Raw genomic sequence first — 20,662 nt, forward strand, 5'->3', positions numbered from 1 at the left:
CATGTTTTTACAGGCCTTGTTATTTGCCAAATTTAATTGTTTCGTAAAAAGTATTATGAGAGTACTCAAAATATAGTTTCAAACATTCTTATAAAACTTGTGTTGAGTTGTTGATGTAATTATATAACTTAAAGCTAAATCTTTTAAGACAATAATTATGATTAGTAATAAATACATTTTTTATTGCATCTTATTGCATCAATAATTATCCTAGTTATACCATAAATCAATGTTATTAAAGAATGTAACACTTACTTTTTTGCAGGTGGCTTTGATATTTCTTTTTTAGTTTTAGTGACTTTATCATCTTTTATTGAGTTATTTTCATAATTTTTCATTGTAATATCTTGAAGACCATTAATAAGAATCCAAATTACAATCATATAATAGTTTTGATGTACCTATAATATTAGATAAATATAAAAAGGTCAGTTCTATTGATTAAAAAGCTTACTATATATTATATATATATATATAAGCTGTTTGAATTTAAAGTATTAATATAAAATTCGAAATAATAAAAACTTACAGAATACGAAAATTTTTTTAGTATATCAGATACTGTTTGCATAATAACGACAGTTTTTTCAATTGTCTGAACAGCTTGATTCCACATAACATCATCTTCAATATTTATACTATCTAGAAATTCTAAAAATATATTTATGTTTTTAAGACAAATTTAAAATCCAACTGACCTGTACTTGTTGAAGAGTTATTATGAACACTTTGCACAAATAAAGCAAGTCTTAGACAAGCTGCCATAATACTTGTAAGTTGTTGTAGACACACAACAGTTAATGGTTCAAATATTGGTAATGCTAATGCATTTTCAACAAAAGTCATATCCAAAAGCACAAATCTATACCTTAAAAAAATATTTAATATGTTTATTATTTTTTTTTAACATCTATTAAAAGACATTAAAATTATTATGATAGGTAATTACAATACAAAAATAGCTATAAATAAGTCATAAAACTATTTTTTTTCCTGTTTATGTTAAATGATCTTATCAACAATTTTTGTTTAAGATCCCCACAACCCCATTTATTATTTTTGTCTCAAAAGGGTAAAACATTACAAATTTGCATTTAGCAGTTTTAATAGTTACCAGTGAATTAAAATAACAACATTGTGTTCTGTTTTTCTGATATTTTAATTTTGAGGCGAGTTATGAGTATTTTTAAATAATTGTAATATTTTATACACAAATATTATACTTTATTTCAAATAAGTTTGGGAAAATTTCTCAGCCTCAAAATGGTAGGACCATTGTGATTGGTCAGTAGTCGGCAGCCAACAAGACTGTAATTGTTTAAAGTATTTAAATGTTGTTTAAAAATTATTTAATGTACAATTGTTTCTAGATTCTTGTATATAGTTCAATGAACGTTGATATAAAAATAAGTAATTTTTTATATTTTTAACTTAAAACCATTTTTCTAATTAATTAAATAATTTTAAAACAAAAATTAAGGTACTTCTAGTTGTTTGATTTAAAACATGTAAAGATGTTTGAATCGGTATACAAGTTTACTTTGCATTGGTCAAAGCATATTTTTAATATTAAAATTAACAAATTTATAAAATTTAAAATATTTATTTTTTTCAAAATATTGCTACAATTGAAAAAGTACTTCGGCCGATGCAAAACAAACTTGTATACCAATTCAAACATGTTTTCATTTTTTAAATTAAACAACTAGAAGTACCTTAATTTTTGTCAGTCAATTCTCTTCGTTATTCTTATGTTCAATGTGTGTTTAACAAAGACAGAAAGTCACCACATCCAACGCCCTTAAATTATTAAATTTAATTGGATACTTTTTGGATTAAATTTCAATGAATGTTTGGGTATTTCTAAATGTTTACTTTTAAAATATAACATTTGTCAGTTAAATATTGCTAGGGGTTGGGTCCAACTCAGTAGTTTAAAACATGAATTAGTGAATTACAAAGATCTTATTGCTGGGTTATAACTTAAATAACAACAGTATTACTAAAAACATAATAAAGGTATATTTAACTATTTACTCACGAAATCTTAGCACCAGTTGATTCAGTAGAATGTTGAATATTCTGTTCCTCCGTAGAATTCAGTTGAATTTCTGTGATATATCTTTTAAGAATTGGTAGTTTAGTGCAAGTCTTAAAAATTACATTATTTGCTCCCATATCTTGCAAAGCGGATATATTGTTCTTAATTAACAATTTCTGTATTGAAAAAAATTAACATTTATATTAATTATATTAATAGTTCAAATTCATCAATGAGAGATGAAATAAAATACCTTAATATCCTTTTCATCTTTTTTCAAAGAATCATTTAAGCGAATTTTACTTCTATCCAATGGTCTAATCATTTGTTCAGAAATTGATGAGTAAGCTAGAGATTTTTTACTTTCTTTCTCTTTTTCTTTTTCTCCTAAAAATAAATAGGTACAAGATTATTTTTAATAACATTTGTATAAAAAAAAAAAATATATTATTTTTAAATACCGAAAGTTGGTGCATTAGATGGCCATTCTTTTATACACATTACAACAGACACAAATTCTGAAGTATTCAACGGTTTTCCAGAACATAATGCTGAAATAGCCGCCAATGCTAAATTTAAATGAGATGAGTAACTATCCCAATTATTATCATTTGCGTTAACTTGTCCCATGTATGTCAGAAGGAATTTCAAAAGAACTTTACAGCTCTTGCTAACTGTAGATAACTCATTTTTTTGAACTATGAAAAATAAATAATAAAATCAATAAATATTAATACTTATTTTTAATATAAATAAAATTTAAGGTAGTATTACATATATTACAATGACGACCGATGTAATTGGCGGCTAATGTGAAAAAATAGAAGTAAAATTTGTTCTCGTTGACGTCATGTTCACTCAAACATTTTTCACTAGAAGAAAAAATATATTAGAGCTAACATTTTAACATTATTATTTAAATAAATGATTAAAAGTAGGGTAACAATTAATTAGTAAGTACTTTTATATCATTATATACAAACCTTTGATCAATAAATTTAAGCAAAGTATACAAATTGACTTTTGCATTGGAACCTGTATCGTAAAAAACAAATTTTACTGATGTCCAATCCAAATCAGTTTTAGAAGCCATTTTTGGTGTATTGTATCCGAAACAACTACACAGTCATTTTCATTTTGGTTTAGGACCTATAAACTAAAAACACATACTTTATCAAACAATACTAAGTAATAGTTTAATGATTGTATGAAATGTAAATTGATGCAAACGTCTTGATTATAACAGTGGCCAAGTGTCTATACCAGATATGAATCAATGAAATAACATTTAAGACTGCAATTTTAAACTGTTATCACAACAATGTATGTACGTAAAACAATGACATGGGTATATTACAAATGCGATATAATTGAATTAGTATAAAACCATGATGACCTGAATCACTTGAAATAATAGTACGCCGTCAAATATGACGATAATTACGAACTGTATATATAAATATCCGTACGCATATACATGTACACAGTACTAGTAAAACGCTATTAAAATGACTTGGCAAGTTAATAATAATACCACTATCATTGTTGTTTAAATTGAAATACGCATTGGACTTTATGCGATTCCGTTCCGGAATACTTACAGATGATTATTGTCTTAAACACTACTCGACAAACAACAAGATCACATGGTAAATCTCACAAATTAAGTGGAACTTTACATATTATTATTTATTAGTCTACTTGATTGAAAAGTTTGATCAAGAATACACCAAAAACAGACGCGAATTCTGCGAAAATATCAAGACCAACTGATTTGTGATTTTACATTCCAGCCCTAGACATTATTTGGTATAGGGTTTCAGTTTACTACCTTGGTACAAAATATATAATTTGATACTAGTGATTACAAAACCGGAAACGAACCTTAGCTCCAAACGACATACATTCGCCCAAGTTATCATATCCACAAATATTTTAAAATTTAACAATATTACGTAATGTCCTGGCTTGTGCGGACGAGTGCGTGCGTTTTGTATACAACTGACCATGCTGTTCTGCACACAATGCGTTGCCCGCATGCGGCGAAATACAAGCTATTTTGTTTTTCCCCGCATGCGCGCAAACCAGCTAGGACATAGCGTTAATGTCAGTAATTGTCGGACATTTCGACAGCGAAACCAGTCAGTTTTAAAGTTATAGCAATAAAATAGAATAGATCAATAATTTATTATAGGTATAGTCAGATCTCGGACTAATAAAAATAATAAATATGTGATAATATAGTTATAAGCAAAGGTGGGGGGCATTAACTTATTAAAAAGTTAAAGTTAAGTTAAAATAAGTTATTTTTTTAACTTAACTAGTTAGTTATTTAATATTTTTGTATTTAACTCTGAAACTTATTTAGTTGAAATATTTATTGTTGTGCAGTTAAGTTAAATTTTCTTTTCGTGTTATGCGGAACCAATTATACTCTGATCCATCTAAAGGTACGGTTTCCTAGCCGCGGCTGACCAAAACACTTTTTTTCCGCTCATTCCCATTTCCCACCACAATCCGAACATCGGTGAGAGTTTTAACACAGATTTTATTATCACTTTATTTTTAAAATAATAAATTTCTTTCCCTTACCTTATTTCCAACCAAGTTGTATATTATAAATCTGTTCAAGTCTAATATACTAATTGCAAGTCTATTATACTAGAGTGACAGTGAAGTATCTGATTAGTCTATCTCGTTTTAAATATTCACCAGATAAAACTCAGTACATCCAGTACTTCTTACAATATTTGTGTTTGAGTTTTTACTAATCGTAGTATATACTTTTTTGGAAACTATATTTAAATGTTTTTCTATACTAAAAAAAAAAATTATACCTATTTAATATATTAGCAAAAAGCCTGTGCGATATCTAGGAAAATACCAATGCAGATTTTTTTGCTCTCGAATGCTGATGAGATTTGATCGACGACTCGATGCAGTTGGTGGATTGTGGAGTATTTAGATTTGAAGCCGAATTGGAAATCAGGTATAATTTTATTATCTGCGGAAATTTTTGTAATTCTTTTTAGTAGTATTTTTTCAAATAGTTTTCTTACGATAGACAGAAGGCTTATAGGACGGTAAGAGGAAGGGTTTTCGGGAGGTTTGCCTTCACGAAATATTTATAATAGTCTTTTCCATGCAGTCAGGACTTATTAAGTGACTATTAAGTCAGAAACTTAAGGACCGACACAAATTGGACCCAGGCACCCATCCCATGTACATCGCACGCGCAGAACACGCGTGACCAAACTCAGCTCAAGTACATGTTTTTTTGAATAGTAACACATATTGAACACAGCGCATACCCAGCCAATACCCATGGGCCATGAGTCATAACTCACAACTCCCAGTGGCCAGTATGCAAGATGACAGCAATCCAGCATTCTTCTCGATTTAGAATCTGAGGATGAAGAAAAATGTATTATGTTGCACCTACTCCGCAAAAAAAGAAAAAAAATTGAGTCTTTAAAAAAAAGAGAGCCATGGAGAGTTCAAGTTATCTAGTGAAATTCCAGATGGTGTGTTCAAAGAGTCTTTTCGGTTAAACAGAAAACAGTTTAATGAGGTTCATGAATCAATTAAACAGGACATCAGTATATCACTGGTCAAGAGTGTAATGCACAAAAGCCTATCGGAAGTGAAGAAAAACTATCAGTTTGTCTGAGGTAAGTGTTTAAAAAATTAAATATTGATGGAAAAATATTGTTTTAGTCTTTTAGATTATGAACAGAGTGATGAATGTATATCTATTGATTTTATAATGATGTGTTTTTTTTTTTGATTTAGCTGTTTCTCAAAAACTATAAAAACTGTAGATGCCTACTTATATTGGCATTATCTATACATAGTAAAATTTTTGAAAGATTTTGATTTTTGTTGAGCTGATTATGGAGTATGGACAGTCGAAATTTTCGATTTTTCTTAGTTTTTTTTTAAAATGTCTATAAAAAAAATTGGCTGACCAAAAAATGTTGAAAACTTAATACAAGGATTCTCTTAAGTTGTACTTATAGCCATTAAAAAAAAAAATCAAAAATTGTAGGTTACAATTTTTTTTATAAGCATAGAAAATTCAAATTTTTACAAAATATGATAAAATCAAAAAATTTGAAGTAGGTAATTTTGTAGTAGAAAATTCTTAAAATTTATACCTAAGATTTAAAAATTTGGTACAAGGTTCTCCATTATAGTTTTTCTTCAAATAAGTGTAAAAAAATTCTATCCGACTAAAACCAAAAAATTTTATAAGCGTTAGAAATTTTAACTTTTAAGAAATCACGTAAAACATAACGATCTAGCCTCAAACCAGTGATGGATCCAGGGGGGGGGGGCTAGGCCTCCCCCTAGACATATTTTTTTATACATATTATATTATTCATAAATAACAAATAAACAAAATCTAATCTTCTTTTCACATAGTCGCTTTATATATTATTACATAATCAATAATTTAATTATCACATTGATTACCTATACCTACTATTATGACAACAGTTTTAGTAAAGTGTAATATTTTATAATAATTGTATTTGTGTTGTAAAAAAATTGTCAGGGCCCGTTCAGATCTTTGCTCTGGATCAGTGCTTGCCTAGTTGCCTCAAACGAGTAAAGTTGAGGTTGAGTCGCTTGAGACCTGCAGCAGCTTGGAATAGCGACATTACATCCACTGTCAACAAAGTGCACTATTCCAATGATATGAAACCACGGTTGATAGTACGGTTGATTTAGGTTATGTTCGCGGTAAATACGAGTAGTGGACAAATATTTTAAATCGTCAAGCCCGCACATTGCACGGATACAATGCGTCTCGGAAAAATAAGAAATACCTGTGAAATACTGTAAATATTATTATTTTTTAGTTGTACACGTTCACGACGAGCGTTGGCCGATATGACTTCCTCCGAGACCTTAGAGGTTGCGTTCGTGTCGGACGGCACTTCAGGGGCCACGGTATGGGACACGACCAACGGTACGATGTTGAAGACTTACAGGCATACAGCTTCCATTGGGCAAAACTGCTTGAGCCTGTTGGGAAACGACTATCTCATTGCTGCCGACAAGGGACCGCTGATACAGACTTGGCCGATCAACAGCCAGGAACGAACACACCAGGTGCGCATGTTGTGCGGTGGGAAGATTAACTCATTGGCCGCAAGTCCTGATGGGCTGTACATTGCAGTGGCGATTAGTGAGAAACTACAAGTTTGGATGGTAAGTAGCATTTCGGGAAAATCACCATTACATAATATAAACTGAATGATAACGGGTTCATTGAATACATAGTCCCATATTCAATATCCAATTAAAATCTAATTTACCATTAATGTCTATAAATTGAAACCAGTTGATGTTTAGGCATTGTACTATTTGACTTACATTTTAGTAATGATCCAACTACCTACTAAGTTTAAAAATGAATACATTTAGGTTTGATTGCTAACTTTTACTTTTTTTACTATTCGTTTGAATTTTTCAAATGTGCTATACCCAAAAGTTGCCACCCCCACACATTTGATCTAATGTACCTACAGATAACTTTTTTTAAAAAATAATAGTGTCTAATTTTAACATATGTGTCGACTAAAATGAAAACAATATTTTAACGTTTTGTAATATTTATGTTTAGGCTTGTTCAGGAAGATTATTGACAACCGTAAGTCGCCATTTTCAACCAATAACTATTATTAAGTGGTCTTCGGATGGATCTTATTTAGTCACTGGTAATTATTTTATTTTATTTTATCAATACAATTTTTTTTTAATTTTAGCATGATTGTTGTTTTTAAGGTGGTGAAGATGGTCTTGTTTGTGTATGGTCACTAGCTAAGTTGATCAATACATCTCAATCTTCCATGCCACAGACATTTATTTCTGGAGACCAAATCAATCAGTCAGCACCCAATTACATATTTTCTGATCATTCTGTAAGAATAACTGGAGTATATATTGGTAATTGCACAAGATGCATACGCATTTTTACTACCTCGGTTGACAAGACATGCAAGGTAAACAATATGCGTACTTATAGTATTGTCATTAATACTGTAAACTTATAACACATTTTTTTTTTTAGATTTACGACCTCTCAACTGGTATCATGTTATTGTCAATTGCATTTGATATAATCCCTTCTAGCCTCACTGTTGACTCAATAGAAACTGCTGTTTATATTGGTACTACAGTTGGTCCTATACGGTCTTTTGATCTTACATCCCCACCACGTACCCGTGAATGTTATGTATCAGACAAAGAAAGTGGTATCAAATTTATTGGTCATGCCAAAGCTGTAACTGCTTTAAGTGTGTCATTATTTGGTGATATGTTAGTGTCTGGTTCTACAGATTGTACGATAAGAACATGGCATGTAGCAAGTCGTCAATGTTTACGAACTATTCAATTAAAAGAGCCTGTTATTAATATGTTTTTAACATTGATACCACGCCAGTTAACTGCAAATGAATTAGAACCCAGTATTATATTAAAGAGTTTTAAAAAAACAGAAGAACTAGACAATGATCATTTTGTTGAAGTATATTCTTATAATGATCTTTTTGAAGAAGAAAATGATACTTTTGGACACAATGAAGATACTAATATACGCGAAGAATTGGAAAAAACTAAAACAATTAATGCAAGAATTTATGAATTTGCAATTAACTCAATATTAAAAGAAAGTGAACCAAATCCAAAAGAGGTATATATTAAACATTTTAGTGTTTTTAAATACAATTGATATATTACTAAATTGATTTAATATTATATTTATTTTCAGGATATAGATATTAGTTCTTTTTCATTAGTTGATTTAGAATTTAATGGAGAAAAGAATGGATTAGATAATGATGATGATACATTTATTGATGAAAATTCCACAACTCCGAGAAAGAAAAAAAGAGGAAGAAAAAGAAGTAAAAAAAATGTTAATGACGCAAATATAAGTAATATTTATACATATTCATAAATTTGTAATTTTTAATATTTAAATATAATTGTTATTTTTTAAAAATCATATTAAAATTATTATTTCTACTATAAAGTTTTAAATAATACCTTGCATTTAATTTATTTAAATAATCTATGACTATAATAGTCATAAATCAAATGAATTTTCAACCAGGTTATTAAGGTTTGTAAAAGTTTTACTTTTTTTTGTTTAATTTTTCAGCTTATCTAAATTTAATGTTAGTCAAATTTTAGTTATTTTCCTAAGCCCGAAGTAAAATTGTAATTTTCTTATAAATTCTAATTTATATTCAAATTTTAAAATGTAACATTTATATTCCCAGAAGTATACAGTATATTTATGGAATTTTTAATGGTTAGGTGACTATTTAGTGGAATTATAAAGAACTATCATAATATGGTTATAAATAAGGACATATTATATTAATTAATTAAATAAAGTTTCTAATGAAATAGTTGTGTTAAGTGTTAATATTCATAAAAGTATGAATGGTTAAATTATTATTTTTTTTTTTTTTTAAAAACAACAAAATAAATTGATAATTAATGTACAAATATAAAGTTAATTTTATTAGCATTTAATGGACTTTATATTTAAATATTTATTTGCTAATACATATAATATATTGTAAGTGCATGTTTGAACTCAAAATGAGTGAAAATAATTTTACAGAAATTATAAAACAAAATTCATTGTCTGTTTTGACAGATGAATGTACATATAAATTAATAAAAATAGTATCTATGAGTATACAAATAATAATAATTTCATGACTAAATAATACAAGAATAAAATTGATTTAAAAAAATATTATCACAGAAACAATGTTTTTTACAAGGATTTAGAGCAAATTTTTTTACTTATGTTAAATGACTTAATTGTTAAATTTTTTGTCAAATAAAAATTATTTAAACAATTTCAAAATAATTTTATATTTATTGTCATAGATTTTCAGTCACTCCTGGACGGTACTACGGTATTTGTCTAAATTCCATCCACGGAAATATTTTCTAAGGCATTCATTAAAATGACGTTCCATAAAGTCCATCATAAGTTTACATTTAATATCATTAGACTGCTAATAAAAAAAATATATATAAATAAAATTTATGTGAGATACACAGTTTGTTTTTCTTACCTGAGATATGTGGCGGAATGTACTGAATACCAATCGAAAGTCCCTAACGACTGCTTGTACATTTTCATACTTCTTATTAATCATTTTACATCTGATTGGCTCAAATAGCTGTATTCTAACCACATTTTGATAAGTAGTCTCCTTAAAATAAAATTTTTATATTAATTTATTGTACATTTGTTAAATTTTTCTTATTAACAAAAATTAACTCACATATAATTCTGGCTCCTTACTAAACTCTTCTTTTGGTATATCTTGCATTTCTCTAATCATTTTTTGAAATTTATATCGAACTTTTTTATCTACTTCTCTGGCCAAAAAATTCCACATTCTATCTGTGGTATCGTCTGGAATTGGAGCTCCACTATCTCTGTCAGACATTTTTTCAAATACTGGATGTACATTGCTGATTAACCCTTCTTCACTCTCTTGTGATGACTGTATACTATCAGTAGATCTAGTTGCCAAAATATTATGATTAATAGCATTGTTCACTAACTTCTTTGCATCTTTTTGTGCTTCTAGCCATTTCTTCTCGTCATCTTCCTTCACTTCGACTAGTTTAGCTTCGGGTTTTGGCTGTGGATTAGCAACAAACTGAGAAGGTGGAAATTGTGCATTATGTACTGGATATGGTGGTTTTTGGTAATTATTTTGCCATGGATTTGGGGGTTGCTGAAGATATTGATAATACTGTGGTTGATTCATTCGCACTTGGTTTGGATATTGTTGGTAAGGAGGCTGATATGGAGGACGGTACTGCATTGGACAGTATGGTGGTCGATTTATTTGTGGTGTTTGATATGGTCCTTGATAATTATAATTGTTAATATAATTCTGATTGGGATAGTTATAATTTACATATGCCTGATTGTTAAAGTCTGGAGATGGAGGTTGGTATGCGGGGGGCTGTTGTACAGGTGGAACAAGAGGTGTTATTGGATTTTGCATTACATGGACCTCATGTTTATCATTTGGAACAATTTTTTTTAATTGAGTGATTGTTGATAATGCCTTATTGAACATTCTATCACCATTTTTTCCTTTGACTTTAAGTGATGCATTCGGATCTTTAGCACGGCAGTGTACATTGATATCATTAATCAACTGTTCCATAATTTTGTACGAATGTTTCCACCAATGTTGGTCTACATTGACGTTCATTCCAAACATGTCTATCATTGTAATGCTGAAATTAATAAATACAGCAACCAGGGTGTGCACGTTACCTTTATCAACACGGCTGGCATCTACAGATGTCAACAACTGTTTAACAATATTATTTGAATCTACAGTCTGTACCCACATGGGTAAGTCTCTGTTCACATCAAGAGCATCATCGACAGTCTTACAACCTGCCCATAATAATCTTTTAGTTTCTTCAAAACAAGTAGATGCTGAATTGTTTTCAAAATCATATAATACAGATGATGGTGAACGACTTAAAGTTGGCCGAGATGATATAGATGATGTACTATAAAACAAACAATAAATACAAATTAGTTAATTATTAATAATGAATAATGATATTATAATATTACCTGCTATAGTTTTTATAATTTTTTTGAATAGCTGATGCTATGTTGATAGTTTTATTTGTTGCTGTTGGACGATGTGAACGACTTTTATTAGATTTTTTATTTTTTTTACTATTTGTAGCACATTGCATTAGTTTTATATAACCATTTAACGAATGATAATCAGCAGTAGTTTTACTTGGTGTTGATTCTTGATCAGACATCATTAAACGATTGTAAATGTTCATCATAAACTCCAATCGACCTTTCATGTCGGATGAAACAACATTCACATTGTATTTTGTCATGATTATTAAGTAAATCAATTAATCTATGGACAAAAAAAAAGTTCAAAATTGTACGATAGTTAAAATGTTGTGTATCAAAAAAATAAGGTAAGTTATTAATTATTTAAAATGAAGAACAACTGATAAAAGTGAAACATTATAATATAGTATTGTTTGTATTTTTTGAGTTGGGTATGAAGGTAATTAAAAACAATTATATTTGACATTTTTTTTGTACAACTGATCAGTTTATGTGAAAAATTGTATGGTTTAAAATAATTTTATTTAGATATCAGAAAAATTACTGGGTCTCACTGAGTAGAAACTCGTACTTATAATACTATTACTTAATATTCTACTTATAATTTATTAAGATTAGGTGATTTGTAAATTGTTGTGTTAGTATTAGTAATTAACAATTATTTAAGAAAAAATATAATATTATGTATGTAATGTTTAAACTTTTATGTTTTAAAATTATAATTTAACTTTATTACAATATAATATATTAATATAGCCACTTTTTCTTATTAATCATACTGTATTACGATTTACCAACTCATTGCATATTTGATATTAATCTAATAGTTTTTTTTTTAATCAGGTAACTTTTTTTGACAATAATATACTTTGTGCTATTTAACTCTAAATCAGTAATCACATTGTATAAAATTAATGGCATTCAGTCTTGTAAAAAATAGCAATTTTTTAAAAGTATTTAAATTTCAAATACAGATACCATACTTATTGTGAAAAGTACTTAAAATAGTGTCTGAATATTCAGTAAAAAAAAGTATTTGTATTTATAGATACTTTAAAACTTTAAGTATTTAAAATACATTTTCCAATTACTTTTTTGAAAAGTATTTAAAATATTTAATTGAGAACTTAAAATTTAAAAAGTATTTGAATACTTTTATTTAAGTACTTAACAAGACTGGTGGCACTTATAAAATGTTAAGGGAGTATTGGTAAGGGAAGGGATAATGCTGATTTTTGTTTACATTATTTTTTTATGAATACATAGGTAAAATATATATTGAAAGCCCATAGGGCTATAGGGGGTAATCTCCCTTTCATCCCCACTGTAACCAACCATGTATGGTAAATATTTATAAATTATGAATTAATTTAATAAAGACATTAAACCCAAAAAATATATGGAGAATAAATTGATTTTGTAGTCAACAATTCAACATTTACATAAGATATTTAGTTTAATATATTGTGATATATAGGTTTTTAAAGTGTAACTGTTATACTGTGTAACGTCTCCTCTTCACCTGTATACTTGTATATTAAACAAAACATTTAGATAGCAATGAATAATAATGATGATATAAATTTAACGAAACAAATTAAGCGGTTTACTAATTACTGTATAGCATAGAAAAATTAGGTGTGTAGGATGTAGAATATAATGTTTCCAAATTATATCAAAATATTATTCTAGCATAAATACTTTTGTCTATAATATTAATAAATCTAAAATCAGTAGTGGAAATTTTGCTTTTAAATTCCTTCAAACTTACTAAGTGGTCAATTGGTCACTACTATAGTGAATAAATATTACTTTCAATTAATATAATTGGAGTGCAAATAAAAGTAAATAACTAGGTACAGTTAAAAAAAAAAGCTTTCATCTACTTATCTTTCTTATCTTCTTAAAGTAATAATTCGCAATTACTAACAATATAATACACTAACACATTACATAATCGTATATATATTATTATGTGCGATACAAGGTGTCTGAAATAATTACACTTCGATTTTTCATTGTGATTAAGGTAAGATGATTTTCGCAAGTGTACAGAGCGACTGATATGCAAAAAAGTATTTTTAATTATCAGCCTTTAAACTTGTGTTAAATTTCCGGCTATGTAGCGGTATGCCGGTATCGTATACCTACGTTATCTTCCCCGACTTTTATTGGCATACGATAAGCTGTTAACCGATAAAATATTAAGTCAATTTAGGTACTCACCTAAAAATACCTATGTATATTAGTGCAACTGATGAACTGACTATTACCTGACTTAATAATAATTCTTAAAATCTTAACTAATAAGTATTGAGAGTATCGATTTTCGTAAAATTGTAAGTATAACTTTTTGCGGTACCAAAAATATACACAAAATTCCTGGGTACTAAATCTACGCGGGTCTATCTATAGAGGTAGGTGGGTAGGTACTACGTATGCGTTTTTACTTTTTACTTGAGCACCACTAATACCTAGTTGGTACAACACGGTCGACACCGATATAATTTTAATTGTTTTAAATATAGTTACGTAAATATTACTTAGTCTATATAAAGCATAATTCAAAGTAAATAGGTAGTAGAGGGTTTAGACTACAGAGTAAATATTCGTTATTTATCTTATGCGATAGTACATACCTTGTACCGAATACCAAAAAATGACAATACCTATAATATATAACTACATAAGGAACCTAATATGGGAAACAATATCCAAAATTGATTTTTACATTTAAAGATACCTACATAATGAATGCCAAATTTATTCGGATGTTTAAAAATAATATAATACGTCACTAATTAATATACTCACCTATTAAAAGTTGAATGCAATTTTGATTTAACAAACTAACTAATTACATTTTACTATTTTAGACAAGGTTAATAATGAAATGGTAAAAGTAAAATGGAATCTTTTTATTCTTTTTATAACCATGGAACTGATAGCTGTCGAACTGGCGCAACAGGCTTCATCAGATGACCAAACAATCGTTGAGCAGCCAATCCATCAAGGAAATTATAAAAATAACAAAAAAAATATTCCAAAACAAATTAATATAGATATTTATTTTCAGAAATGTATGACGCGTAAAAGTGCGCAAACGGAGGATAAAATAAAATGTATTTTATTTATTTGTCAACGTGAAATAAAAATATTTACTTATAAATATTATTGAACAATTATTAATCTAGTATTCTAGTTTACCACAAATTTTTATTTTTATTTTTCGAAACTTACATATTAATATAAATTATAATAACAAGTTAAGAAGTTCGTCAGAATTTCTGCATTTATTAGGTGCGTTATGCCGTTATCATTGCTATCGGGACTAAATGCATTTTGCCGGCAACAATTTTTTTTAAATTTTCTTAATTTTAATCGATAAAACATGATTAGTGATTATTCTTTTGATTTGGGGGGGGGGGCAAAGGGCCACCCCCAAGCCCGTATTTCTAAAAAAATGTATATTTTTAAAAACAAAATTACCAAAAAACATACTAAACATATTAAACAAAAATTATGATTTCCTACCAACCCAATTCACTGGATCCACACCCCGTATTGATTCCTTACATATTTATATATTATTATTTTCAAATATATAGGTACTTCACTAAAAAAATGTATGTAAGTTCTTTCGCAATTTTGAATTTTGTTCATATGTTTTGATGTGCGTTTCATTTATGAAACATAATAATATTGTGTTTTTTAAGAATAAATTTTAAATCCATTACATACTTACTATATATAATAATTACACTATTATAGTCGTATGTAACATTTTTGTTTATAGTGTAGGTATAGTGTTTTCAATTGACTTGCATAAATTATTTTTTCAAAAATGGGTAAGTATTAAATTGTAAATAATATAATTTATCATTGGGTGTGTAATGACACCGATGAGTGAAGTTGACACATAGGTACGTCCATGACAACTACCCCTAAAGTTTCGTCAAACTGTCGAAGCATATGGGTGGCAAGGGTGGCTTCTTGCTCAAGCTTATTGTATATAGGTATTGTACTTTTATTCTACACTCTGTACTCTGTAGACTGTAGTCTGTACCATCACATTTGCTTAATGCCTTATTAATGTACAGACTTGTACCCTGTACAGTGTGCATATTATTATTATATTGGCTATATATTTATATACATATATATCAATAGGTAGGTATAATGCTATATAGTGTGAACCTATTTAATGAAAATAAAATAAAATAACTTAACACTTATAGTGTCTTTCTGTTTTCCAATAAACTATTGATACCGATCGTCTAAATCGTCAGATTAACCTCTAAGGAATTTCCATGTTGTGAAAGACGAAAGTTAGCTGTACAAATTGTTTCCGATGACAATTTATTCTTAGATCATTGTTGTCAACTGAAGCGTTTGTCGATGAATAGAAGTATTATATAAGCAATAAATAATATAATTACTATATTACCGATAGCTTATGATTAACTGTAATATAAAACGGAAAAAGTGTTTGTAAATACTAAATGTATAAATATATCAAACCTAACCTATAATTAGTACAGTAGCATATGCAGGATTTTAGTTCGGTTAGGGTTTTATCTGATTACCTAAATAATTTGCATTATTTTTTTCTTAACAGTTTTTATATAACAAATTATAGTTAGTCTCAAATTTAGTCTACATTTACAGTGTTTAACCTGACCATTTATAAAGCCTTCCCGGGCCGTAATAAACGTGGTAAATCGATGGACGATGATACACCATCGATTATGGCAGACGTTAGCAATGTTTTAAATCAGCCAAAAAAAAAAAACAGAAACTTTGATTATTGACGTCTTTGTTATATTCCACAATTTATTTTATATCTATTAATAATGACCAACAATTGTTGATCTGTGTATCAAAATGGTGGTAAATTTGTTTTGTAGAAACAAGAAATTTCGTGGGGGAGGAGGGGCAGAACTCTAGAACCCTATCCCTGCGTAATATAATTGTATTAATATTGAAATAATTAAAAAAAATGTGTTTGTTGTTTACATTTGTAAAAATGTACTATCAAATTAACTAATAAGTAATAAAGACGTATCGGGTAAAAAAGAGTGAATGATTAAAAAATGTATTAGTTCAAATTTGTATGTTTTGTGGGTACAATGTATTAGTAAAAATTAGTTATTAAGAAACTGGTAAAAATGTAGGTATAAGATATAATTACCGCACAAAGTCCAACCGAGTAATTTTTTTTTTGATTGCAGTTCATATATTTTTTCAGTTTTCTTGTACCTTTAATATAACTAATATGTGTATTCATTTTTTACGTAATATTTTGGATTTTGTTCCCCGAGTTCTTATTCGTTACAAAACCCCCAAATATAGTGTATGTCATATTAGATAAAAATTTGTCAAAAATTAAATTTCTGAAATTTAACATCACAACGAATGCTTAAATATAAAATTATATCCAGCGTCATGGTCGTGTCGTGGGCTAAGTAAAAAACAAATAAAACGGGGGCACAACAGGAACTGCCCATTTAAACAGTGTAAATGTTGGTGTTTTTTTTAACTGGACCTAACTAATTATCTGCTGAATCAAATAATACCTAATAAATTGAAAAAAGAAACAGAAAAATTGTACAGATGATCCTTCTGCAAAAATAATCGAAATCGTACTATTTGAAATTAAGTTATTAAAGGAAACGTGCAAACTTTTTAATGAGAAATTATAATGATATCTGGAATCATGGCGGCCGCATCTCGTGTTGCTGTGCCGACCAAGTTCCCCCTTCCCATGTCGTGTACGCAGTACAAGACCTTGGTAGCTTAGGTGGGAGAAAATTACGACGAATTTCATTATTGCTATTTCATGACTTCATGTATTTATTATTTGTTTCATTTCCTTATCAACTATCGCTTCATTAAATCACCTTAAATTTATTATATTTTATTTAATGTACCTAATTTGTTAAGAGGACGTCACACCCGCAAGTGTTGTCTCCGTCTTACAAGTGCGTAACATAGCAATTTTTACGTTCAGCAGAACACGTGTAACGTGTTTAAAAATTTGAGTGAATTGCCCTATTATCAAATTTAAGAGTAAGAATATTATTTAGTGAACCTCGTTGAGTTTTTTTTATATTTTAATTTTACTACAAGTTATGAGTATTTTAAAAGGCACAATTACAATTTTAAAATACTCATAACTTGTAGTAAAATTAAAATATAAAAAAAAAAACCCGACGAGGTTCACTAGATAATAATCTTACTTCTGAATTTGATAATAGGCGAATTCACTCAAATTTTTAAACTAACGGAGCTACACGTGTTCTGCTGAGCGTAAAATTTGCTGTGTTAAACACTTGTAAGACGAAGACAACACATGCGGGTGTGGCGTTCTCTTAAATTATTATAATTATTATTAGTATAAGTGTATATTAATGTGTTATTACTTATTACTGTTGCTAGATATTACTGTGTTCGCACATCGCGTACGATAATTTATTGATAGTATTTATAGTTATAAATATGTCAACTAAAGTGTACAAACAAAAAATAAAAATAAAGAAAAGTAATTATTGAATAAAAAAAAGAAACTTAGTGATAAAATAAATTCCCCCAAAAAACTGTTCTCGACAATTTCTAAAAAATTGGTGATATCACAACAAAAACACTTCGTCGAACTCCATGTAAATAACGGCTAAGTAAAAAAAATACATACCTTTAAGCACTATAAAATAAATAAAATTAATTAAAGTACACTTATTTTGTTTCAATAATTTATTTACTTGTCGAGAAATTATGTAAGCACTTTATATAGCACGGCACATGAAATATTGTGAAAAAAATAAACAAAAGATATTAAAAGTTCATTATGATTTAAAATATTATGATGGACATTTCTACTCAAAATAATTTCTCGCCAAGTAAATAAATTATTCAATAATATAAGTGTACTTTAATTAAATTTACTTAGCATTTATTTATGATATCACATATTTATAGTGCTTAAAGATCTGTTTTTTTACTTAGCCGTTTTTTACACGGAGTTCGATGGAGTGTTTTTGTTGTGATAATAATATAACTACGTTTTCGTATTCTCGAGTTGTGTGATGCAGTTATATTGGAGTGCATTGTGAATGCATGAATACAACGTCATCTGCAACCTATTAATTGAATCAAGTTACTGCAATATTATAGTCTTACGAATGACAGATTCACAAAAATAGAACTTCTAGGATATAATATATTTATCCCGTTCGTACCACACTTACATATCTGTAACATTATAATATATATAATATATGCTATTATGCTAACAAAAACAATGTCTATACTCTATACAGATAAGAGACTAATTACTAGTCACTCACTATATTATAAATTATAATATTATAACATCTCGATTTAAAATTGTTAAACGAACAGACAAGTGACAACAGTTGTAAAATGTAGAAACCATTTATCTACACACTTCAACATCCGCCGTTTTCATTATAATAATAATATGTTTATTATAAAGCCACAAACAGTCGACAGACGTCCGTGTGAAACACAAATCGTCTTTTTCTCGAACACCTATACTATAATTTTTAACCACTTGTGTATTATTCATCTTTGATATTTATTCTTCTTAATATACATTATTGTACCCGTGTAGAGTTCATCGTTCTACACGTGGTGATTACCGCAATTTCTTAGGCTCGTTCGCCTTATATTATATAGGAACACACAGGTTATACTCCTTTTTTCTCTTATGGCATTAGCCCATAATATACACACAAGTAAAATAAAACAGTTAAAATAATATTGCACATCATTATAACTAGTAACAACTAACATGCATACATATTAAATATACACATGTAAACGCCACGATCGACCGTTATCGGTGCGCGAGTGTGTATATCATTGTGTATTGTTACTAATATTATATTATATTATGTAGGTACCTATAATTGTATTTCTTTGCTGCCTGTTTTTATCTGCAGTGATAAAAAAAAAATGTTCGATTTACATATATTAATATGGGTACCTCTATATAACCTACCTATAACCTACCTATACAAATTATACTCTAGCACGCATACGGTGTGTTCAAAATTCTATTCTAAGGATATTCATATTTCCCTAAGTTCTTTTTTGTTTTTAGTTTAATTTAAATAACACGGTTAATGTTGGTGAATGACTCTGAAGTTGATTGGGATGATATAGATGATTTATTGGTACCTATAGTTGATGTCATTAAGTTTTATTTATATACATAATATATTTTATGGTTTTATTTGCTGCTGTTGGGCAATATTATATGAATGAATTATTTAATTTTTCATATTTTTACTTATATGGTACATTTCATTAGTTTTATTTAACATTTTATGAACGCTAATTAGTAGTAGCCAGTAGGTAGTTTTATTTAGTGCTACTTTTTGATCGGTCAATTATATTATACTACATTACCCACTACCTATATACAGAGCGATTTACCAAGCATACTCACTCCCTTTTTTCTTCATCAATGTAGTTATACAATATTTTTGGGATTTCTAAATATACGAGTATTTAAAGACCATATTTTCAAATTCTTGATATTTTTTGTACTGCTTAAGGACTGTGGAGATACAAAATTCTGTTATTCAAATGAGAACTTCTCTTTTTTAACTGTAAATTGAATAATTTTTCTGAAAAATTTGACATTGATCAGAATCAAAATTTGTACGAGTAGTTTTTGGGATATTTAACTTTGTGTTCTAAGGATATATACTGGGTAATGGGCTTATAAGATAGGGAGGCTATGGTGATTTGAAAATTTTAGTCAATAATATTATTTTATCGACATTAATAATTTGTTAATAAAGCCCAAGTATAGTAAATACTAGTTCCAACATTACGTATATTTTATATTTTAGTAAAATCGTTTTTAAGGAGTAAGGACTATTATCCTTAGTACAAACATTTTAATAACTAAGAAACTACGC

The 20,662-nt window shown here is 28.3% G+C and overlaps 3 protein-coding genes across 8 annotated transcripts in view; 1 reads left to right on the forward strand and 2 right to left on the reverse strand.

Annotated features, from left to right (window-relative positions):
* Positions 1-3,820, reverse strand: part of LOC132951236 (E3 ubiquitin-protein ligase UBR4) — a 32,826-nt gene extending 29,006 nt beyond the window's left edge. The window contains exons 1-9 of one of the 3 annotated variants that reach the window (XM_061023022.1): positions 3,643-3,820; positions 3,025-3,197; positions 2,816-2,913; positions 2,503-2,739; positions 2,295-2,428; positions 2,042-2,217; positions 699-862; positions 530-642; positions 256-401 (exon numbers count right to left, since the gene is read on the reverse strand). In XM_061023022.1, the coding sequence (XP_060879005.1) occupies positions 256-401; positions 530-642; positions 699-862; positions 2,042-2,217; positions 2,295-2,428; positions 2,503-2,739; positions 2,816-2,913; positions 3,025-3,134 (1,178 nt within the window). In that variant the 5' untranslated portion in view covers positions 3,135-3,197; positions 3,643-3,820. Of the gene's footprint in view, positions 1-255; positions 402-529; positions 643-698; positions 869-2,041; positions 2,218-2,294; positions 2,429-2,502; positions 2,740-2,815; positions 2,914-3,024; positions 3,198-3,642 lie in introns of those variants that run through there. The other 2 variants (XM_061023021.1, XM_061023023.1) reach the window with 2 other exon arrangements.
* A 2,964-nt stretch (positions 3,821-6,784) lies between these two features.
* Positions 6,785-9,524, forward strand: LOC132949939 (WD repeat-containing protein 18). Its single transcript, XM_061021067.1, has 5 exons — positions 6,785-7,258; positions 7,674-7,767; positions 7,835-8,052; positions 8,121-8,741; positions 8,820-9,524. The coding sequence occupies exons 1-5, from the start codon at positions 6,938-6,940 to the stop codon at positions 9,006-9,008; spliced, it is 1,443 nt and encodes a 480-aa protein (XP_060877050.1). The 5' UTR covers positions 6,785-6,937; the 3' UTR covers positions 9,009-9,524.
* A 73-nt stretch (positions 9,525-9,597) lies between these two features.
* On the reverse strand, positions 9,598-14,595 carry LOC132949937 (uncharacterized). 4 transcript variants are annotated; one of them, XM_061021065.1, is made up of 5 exons: positions 14,529-14,595; positions 11,691-11,997; positions 10,363-11,623; positions 10,150-10,290; positions 9,598-10,089 (listed from the first exon to the last, which is right to left on the reverse strand). In XM_061021065.1, exons 2-5 carry the CDS (start codon positions 11,972-11,974, stop codon positions 9,967-9,969), a joined length of 1,809 nt encoding a protein of 602 aa, XP_060877048.1. In that variant the 5' UTR covers positions 11,975-11,997; positions 14,529-14,595; the 3' UTR covers positions 9,598-9,966. The 4 variants fall into 4 exon arrangements, with proteins under 4 accessions (XP_060877048.1, XP_060877047.1, XP_060877046.1 ...); XM_061021064.1 differs by lacking the exon at positions 14,529-14,595 and adding an exon at positions 13,486-13,752; XM_061021063.1 differs by lacking the exon at positions 14,529-14,595 and having other exon boundaries at positions 11,691-12,628.
* Between the last annotated feature and the right edge of the window lie 6,067 nt (positions 14,596-20,662).

Source organism: Metopolophium dirhodum, chromosome 8 (assembly GCF_019925205.1).
Source record: "Metopolophium dirhodum isolate CAU chromosome 8, ASM1992520v1, whole genome shotgun sequence".
NCBI lineage: Eukaryota > Metazoa > Arthropoda > Insecta > Hemiptera > Aphididae > Metopolophium > Metopolophium dirhodum.